Source organism: Solanum stenotomum, chromosome 11 (assembly GCF_019186545.1).
Source record: "Solanum stenotomum isolate F172 chromosome 11, ASM1918654v1, whole genome shotgun sequence".
Classification (NCBI taxonomy): domain Eukaryota; kingdom Viridiplantae; phylum Streptophyta; class Magnoliopsida; order Solanales; family Solanaceae; genus Solanum; species Solanum stenotomum.
Genome location: NC_064292.1, coordinates 46,017,719 through 46,025,733, shown reverse-complemented (window position 1 = coordinate 46,025,733; position 8,015 = coordinate 46,017,719). Strand labels below are relative to the sequence as shown.

The following is an 8,015-nucleotide window of genomic DNA, read 5'->3' as shown; positions in this document are numbered from 1 at the left end:
CTTAAGAAATTTTTTAACTAGAGGATGATATGACAAGTTACTTATTACTTCTAATTATGTCTTGATCTTCTAAACTAATAACTATTATCGACCATTTATTTTTAGTAAGGATGACAAGTATTTAGGAACGGTGGAGTACTTACCTTTAAAAACTAGAGAAATAGTGCCACTTGAGAAGTCTACGCAAGGGAATTTGTAGCTTACATCAATCACAATAGGTAAACCTAAAAGCATGAAGCATGATGTTCCACTTGAACACATTCTTCTATATATAGATAGCATCTCTTGTTTTGAGATAATTAATTCCAAAGAAAAAAGATCTTTTGCAAAGATGGGAAGTAGAGCTGTTTTGTATACTTTCATGGTGTTGGTGTTTGTTGGATGGCTTTTCATTTGGGTGATGTTACCTACACCGACTTACAGAAATTCATGGACTCCACAACTCAAAATCAAGCTTAATTCTACATATTTCAGGGAACAAGGTAGTAATTATATCGGTTTTACTCATATTGTTATACTTACTTCTTCGTGTTTGATTTCCAGATTAAACATAATCCTAGCTAGTTTGTAAATTGTGTCTTGAATTCTCGTGGATCCGAATTGTGCCCTAACCCTAAAAAGCTCGTGGAGAACAAAAGACTCATTGACCTTGTAGCTATATTTTGGGAAAACTTTATAAGGATGTTTAATTTATCTAATAAACTTTTCACTAATTGTCTTAATTTACAGGGATAAATCTTCTTTTATTTACATTTCCGATAATGTTGATAGCTGCTGTGAGCTGTGTTTATCTTCATCTTTACAATAAGTCAACTTCTGATCACAGGTTATAATTAATTACACAATTATTAATTTCATCTTCGATAGTTAGGCATCATGTTTAATTAATGTATAATAATTATATTGTTGTACTGCAGTAGTACTACTAATAAAGGGAGGGAATATTTCGGTTCATTGAAACGGAAAGTGGTTGTAATGGAACCTCTGGGGATTGTGAACGCCGTTGAACTTTCTTTTGCTGTTATGTTTATCGTCCTTCTAATTTGGTCTTTAGCCAACTACATCTATATCAGCTTTAATGGTAATCTCCATATGCACAATCCTACCGAAAAAGTGTAAGTACTCATTCATCGATCAATAAATAAAATAATTACGACTACGAGTAATTAAATCCTATATATCTTATCGATCGATATTGGATTAATAATTTATAGGTGGAAGGCGAAATTTCGAAGTGTATCGTTGAGGCTTGGGTACCTTGGGAATATTTGTTATGCGTTTTTGTTTTTCCCAGTGACTCGAGTGTCGTCAATTTTGCCGCTGATGGGGTTAACTTCGGAATCAAGCATCAAATATCACATATGGCTCGGCCATCTCTCTATGGCCCTTGCCCTTCTCCATAGTGCTGGATTTGTCATATACTATGCCATGTCTAATCAAATGATAGAGGTAATTTTTTATCTGAATCCATTATTTTGAATTATGTCTAATCAAAGGGAAAGATTCAAATTGTACACATAAAATAACATCACACTAATCAATGATCAGAACAATCACTGATCATCTCATATAAATTATAATAACTTAAGCATTTAAAGATCGAGAACACATATTTCTTATTTACTTAATACTACATACTAAAGCTAAGTTGCTTGGACTTTTCAATCTCGGTGTTGCACCCACGTGGGTGGGGTTGTGGGATCTGTACTGGATATGGTCAACCAATTTTGAATACTTTAATGAGAATCGATTGGAGAAATTCTAGATCGATACAATGATTTCTATAAACAAAACAAAAGCTAAGATGAAATTAAAGAAAATAGAATACCTTGCACATAGAAATTTCTATGTTAGTCCTTTTTCTATATATTATGTCTTGTTCTAGGATTAATCTCTTGGTGCTCAATATTTTCTCCTCGAAATACCTTGTACGTTTTCCACATAATGTCTCATAATTTAGAATATAATGCTATTTGTAGATATTTGAATTATTTTTAGTCGAATTCCTACACATGTATCCATACCTGAATTTCCACACCCCAAAATTATAAAATTTAGATCAGAAAGGATCCGACCTCTAGATCCTCACACTCGAGTCCAAACATCTTACCTTTAATAGTATATCTTTAACCGAAACAAGCTAATTAATTAATAAATATACATAATATTTGCAGATGATAGAATGGAGCAGTACGTACGTATCGAACGTAGCTGGAGAAATAGCTACTTTGGTTGCAATAGCAATGTGGGTTACAAGTTTGTACAAGATAAGGAGAAAGATGTTCGATCTATTCTTCTACACACATCAGCTATATACTCTCTACATGTTCTTCTATCTTTTGCATGTTGGAGTTGCCTACACATGTATGGTCCTCCCTGGGATCTTTCTCTTCCTTATCGATCGATACTTGAGATTTTTACAGTCTAAAAGAAGTGCTAGATTAATTTCTTCACGACTTTTACCTTGTAGCACTTTTGAACTCACCTTTTCCAAAAATCCAGGTAAAAATCTATTCCTCGTTTATAAAAAAATGATCTTTTTCTAAATTTGGAACGATTCCCAATGAACTGTGTATAGATTTAATGCTAATGGAGGATGCATGTATGTACGTAATTTTTTAATGGAGCTAAGATGTACGTACTTACGTTGAAATAGAAGTAGTACTGTAGTACATATATGCTAGCTAGATTTATTGTTAATGGAGGTTGAACGTACGTACTAATTATAATATATATTTTTTACTTTAATTATAACAGGATTAACGTACAATCCTACAAGCATCTTGTTTGTGAATGTACCAAGCGTATCCAAGTTGCAATGGCATCCATTTACTATTGTTTCAAGCAGTAATTTGGAGACAAATAAACTAAGTGTTGTAATTAAAAGTGTTGGGAGTTGGAGCCAAAAGTTAGAAAAACAACTTTCTTCTTCTCCTGATCGTCTTCAAATATCAACAGAGGGACCTTATGGACCTTCATCATCTCATTTCTTAAGGTAATTACTATTTCTTCGGTGTTAATTTATGTGATATTTTTATTTTTTTAGATTCAAATTTAATTATACATTATTATTTTTAAAGCTATTCGTGTGTATAACTGTATATTACTTATATATTCAAAGTTCCAACAATAACAATGTGGCATATATATTTCAGTCGAGAGTGCTTGGTGATGGTGAGTGGGGGAAGCGGAATTGCTCCAATGATTTCCATTTTTCGAGAACTTATTTACAGAAGTACACTTCAAACTAACACCAAAGTACCAAAAGTCATCCTAATTACATCCTTCAAGAACACATCCGATCTCACAATGCTTGATCTCTTGCTCCCTTTCTCCACAACTCCTTTCGATATCTCCAATTTAGATTACCAAATCCAAGCCTATGTCACTAGAGAAAACGAACCACAACAACACCATCATAACAACCAGCTGGAATTACCTTCCAAGTCGAAACAACAACTACTAGTGTTCAAACAAAATCCGAAAGACTCTCCTATTTCAGCAGCACTCGGCAAAAGCAGCTGGCTCTGGCTTGGCGCGATAATTACCTCGTCGTTCTTCATGTTTCTCCTTTTGTTAGGCCTCGTTACGCGTTACTCCATATATCCAATTGAACGCGATGGGAAATTGTATCATTACAGCGCGAAAATCATTTGGGATATGTTTTTGGCTTGTGCTTCGGTATTTATTGCCACTAGTGTTATTTTTATGTGGCAAAAAAGGGAGAATGAAATTGAAGGGAGACAAATTCAGAATGTGGAAATACCTACAAATCCTACAAATTCACCTGCTGCTAATTTATGTGGTACCGAAAGGGAGCTGGAAAGCCTTCCTCATCAGTCAATTGTACAAGCTACTAAGGTGCATTATGGTACTAGACCTGACCTAAAAAGTAAGTTTATTCTTCTTGGCATTCTGAAAATATTACTATTAGGTATTAATTAAGCATATCATCATCCTTTATAAGTCATATGTAGCTCTAGGCACACATCAATATTGTTCTTGAAATATTTATTACACAAGAGGAACTTATTCTATTTGAATTGCATGACAGGAATACTTTTTGATGTTAAAGCATCAGATGTTGGAGTTGTAGTTTGTGGGCCAAAGAGCATGAGACATGAGGTTGCCAAAATATGTGCTTCTGGCTTGGCAAAAAACCTCCATTTTGAGTCTATCAGCTTTAATTGGTGATGCTCTCTGCTTGCTTGTATCACAATAAATAAGGACGTATATGTGTTGTCTTTTACTACTATAGTTTTTTTGTTTTATTGGGCTTTTAGATTATTGTTGTGTGCAAGTTTCTAAAATATGGTTTAATAAGTTGTGTTGTACAGTATAATGTGGTCAAAAAGTTGTATAAAATAAATATGTCTGCTTGAAAGATAATCTTGTGAATGAATATAAATGTATATTAATAAGTGTAATTACTAATTACACAGTTTGACATATATGTTTGGTGAAATAATTATTTGATTGGAGTTATTTTTTTTTGGTACATATCAGCATGAATATGTATATACGTGTATAATGCTTGCATGTGTACTCGTATTGTTTCGATCACATAAATCTATAACTTTGTAAAAAAAGTAAAAATATAAGAACCTTCTAAACTTAAACTATGTCTTGTCCTAATGTTTGCATGTGTACTTGTCTTCCTCTTCTTCTTTTTTAATAATCAGTACCCCAATTTACACAATAATTGGTCTTAATTAATCATGTACTTAGCTTTTTTATAATCCAAATGATTTAAAATAATGTTTGGTGCGTGAGAGTGTAAAATAACCACAACATCATACTAATTTGATGTGTAAAAAATCTAAAATATGAGGTATATATGGGCCAATTTTTGCACACCACAACTAATTTCACGAAATATCAGCAACCTTCCACCAAAAATAGGTACCAACTACCAAGTAACTTAGTCCACCAAGCCTAGGACAATGCCAAAATTCTTAGTTTTTAACTTACACTAGTATATTGATCAAATTGCAAAAATTCAGAAGCACCATAATCAAATGACCTAAACTTTTGATACTCAAAATGCAAAATTGTAATTCTGAAAGACAGAAATGAGATATCAAGAGGCTTAGAAAAGACATATGTTTTGTATTAAATGATTTGATGTAAATATAAATTGTAAAAAAAATCAGGACTTTTAAATATATTTGACCCTTTTCTGTAACTTTAACCCTCTTTTTGGTCTTCCTTCTACTTTTTTTTTTCAATTTATTTGTTTGATTTTAACTTAACATATATAAAGTTTATTAAAAGTAAAGAAGGCCTTTATTGAATTTTATAATCTTACATTGAAGATATATATATTGCTAGAACATGCATTTCTTTTATACATACTAGGAACATAGGAAGTAAAAGGAGGGGGAGACACATAGGTGGTAAGGTCATAAGCTAAAGAGTAAGCTAAGGATTTTGAAAAATACACTTTTATATATGTATTTTTGCTACCCGATACACTATAATAGAGAGAGAAGCGAGTGAGATCTGTTATGTATCCCAGATACATGCAAATTACACTAGACACACGTATATGTATGTAATTCACATGTATCTGGGATACGAAATACATAGGAGAATGGCGAGCGATATAAGAGAGAGGCGGACGAAATTTGGTATATATCCTAAATATATGTGAATCCACTTGGATCCGATGTATCTAGAACAAATTACACCTAAATTTGATCCATGTATCCCGAGATATATGTATCCGAATGTATCTGGATGCACCAAAGTCTGATAAGATACGTAATATTGTAAACTTAAGTGCATCTACATAATTATCTTATAAACTAGTGAAATTTAGGTAAGTTTTCATAAAATAATAGAATTGACATCTTCAACTAGCTGCAAACCTGGAAAAAAGAAGGGGAAACTAAGCAAATACCCATACAAGCAAAATAGTTACAAACATATACTCCTGTACATTTATACCCCACTAAATAATTACACTATATACACTCTCAACTAATTTCGCTTAACTGATACTAAATAAGTATCATACACTGTATTGATATCATTAAGGCTGAAAAATTTGCTTAATTGATATTAAATCAGTATATATATACTATATTGGTATCATTAAGGTTTCTTGTTTTGAAATTACTCATTAGTCAATGATACTATAAGAGTATATATATACTCTTATAGTATCATTGATTAATGAGTAATTTCTGAACAAGAAACCTTAATGATACTATATATATATATATATATATATATATATATTCTTATAGTATCATTGACTAATAAGTAATTTCTGAATAAGAAACCTTAATGATACCACAACAATATACATATATTCTTATAGTATCATTGACTAATGAGTAATTCCTGAACAAGAAACCTTAATGGTACCACAACAATCAGGGGCGGATCTATTAAGGGGTGTGGGGGTGCCACGCCACCCCCGAACTTCGACGGAAACTCTATATATACATAGGTATATATATATAATATTTATATTTATATAAAGTGTGCCACCCATAGAACAAAATTAGCTTGTGGTGCCACGGTAGGAGGGCAACTTTAGAAGGTTGATGTTACGGGTTCAAATCCCATTTGTACCTATTTTTTTGAGAAAGACATCTTTTTAAGAAAAAGGAAATTGCTGCACACGTTCTTTTAAGAAAAATTAGAGAACTAAAATTAATTTATATCGAAAAGATGAATAATTTAATCAAATATAAAATTAATTTAATCGATAAGTCTATTTGGCACCCACGAACTCTAAATCCTGGATCCGCCACTGACAACAATATACATATACTATGATAGTATCATTGACTAATGAGTAATTTTTGAACAAGAAACCTTAATGATTCCAATACAATATTATATACCAATACAGTATATGATACTGATTTAGTATCAATTAAGCGAAAATCATCCGTCTTAATGGGGGGGGGGGGGTATGGTCTATAATTATTTATGAGAGAATAATTATTTCTTGAATTATTTTGGATTTGAGTATTAACATGTAATCAGGGGCGGATCTATTCAGTACGGTGGGGGTGCCACGCCAGGCTGTATATTTGAGCCTAAGGTTGTGGTATCGAATCCCCTGACATATTTTAATTTTTTTCTTTTTTAAAATTGCTGAAACGTTTAAGTGAGTTCAAGGCTCCTCTCATAATCAGCTTTTCAACCTTCTTTTTTTTTTTCTTTCTTTTAACCATTGTTCCAAATTATTTTGCTACTTTCTTCATCTTTAAATAATTTTATATTTATGAAATATATCCTAATTCATCCTACTTTTAACATTTAATATTATTTTTCTATCCTATATATAATTATTTACATTACTAAAATATTTGTCAATTAACAAAATTAAACAATAATTCTTTTTTATTTTCATTATCCTAACAATTAATTTTTCTTGAAAGTGTAAACAAAATTTGTAAAAATTTGCAAAAAAATGATTTTAAAGTAAAATGGTAAATTGTCATTTTTGTTTATAATCACTTAAAGAACACGGCAAAAGAAGAAGAAGTTAATATTTAATACAAAAAACGAAAGGAGTATAATTTTATTTTTTTCTCTTCTCAATAATTTGATAATTTCATAAACACTTAAATGCATCAAATATACTCCAACAAGAAATATAATGGAAAGATCATCAGTAATCCTGACAAATAATTACATAAGTCTTGGCACTATTTTCATGTAACCCAAAATCGAAAATCATCCATAAAATCCTACAGTCCTACATATATATATATACTCTCTCGATTTATATGATATCTATTTATTCTTGAAATTCAAGCTATGTGAGGCCCTCAACTATCATTAATTTTTTCGTAAATAGCCTACATACACTTTTTAATTTTTTTTTTTATAATTGTTGTTTATTCCTATTTTATTGATTGATTTGTCAAATAGATCGAAAGACGAATAATTCATATTAAACGTTAAGTTGATTTAATCGATGAGTCTACTTGACAATCATAGACTCTAAATCCTGGATCCGTCTCTGCATGTAATTATTATGAGTTTTATTG

General features: G+C 31.3%; 1 protein-coding gene across 1 annotated transcript; it reads left to right on the top strand.

Moving 5' to 3' along the window:
- Positions 1 to 331: 331 nt before the first annotated feature.
- LOC125843803 (ferric reduction oxidase 4-like) lies at positions 332 to 4,342 on the top strand. Its single transcript, XM_049523009.1, has 8 exons — positions 332 to 482; positions 730 to 826; positions 939 to 1,115; positions 1,215 to 1,449; positions 2,175 to 2,502; positions 2,758 to 2,995; positions 3,156 to 3,892; positions 4,055 to 4,342. The coding sequence occupies exons 1-8, from the start codon at positions 332 to 334 to the stop codon at positions 4,192 to 4,194; spliced, it is 2,103 nt and encodes a 700-aa protein (XP_049378966.1). The 3' UTR covers positions 4,195 to 4,342.
- The last annotated feature ends 3,673 nt before the right edge of the window (positions 4,343 to 8,015 follow it).

Bases quoted from the DNA above. Each gene is read 5' to 3' on its own strand.
- LOC125843803 (XM_049523009.1), top strand. From the start codon at position 332: ATGGGAAGTAGAGCTGTTTTGTATACTTTCATGGTGTTGGTGTTTGTT. The intron at 1,450-2,174 runs GTAATTTTTTAT...TAATATTTGCAG, and splicing joins TGTCTAATCAAATGATAGAG to ATGATAGAATGGAGCAGTAC. The intron at 3,893-4,054 runs GTAAGTTTATTC...ATTGCATGACAG, and splicing joins TACTAGACCTGACCTAAAAA to GAATACTTTTTGATGTTAAA.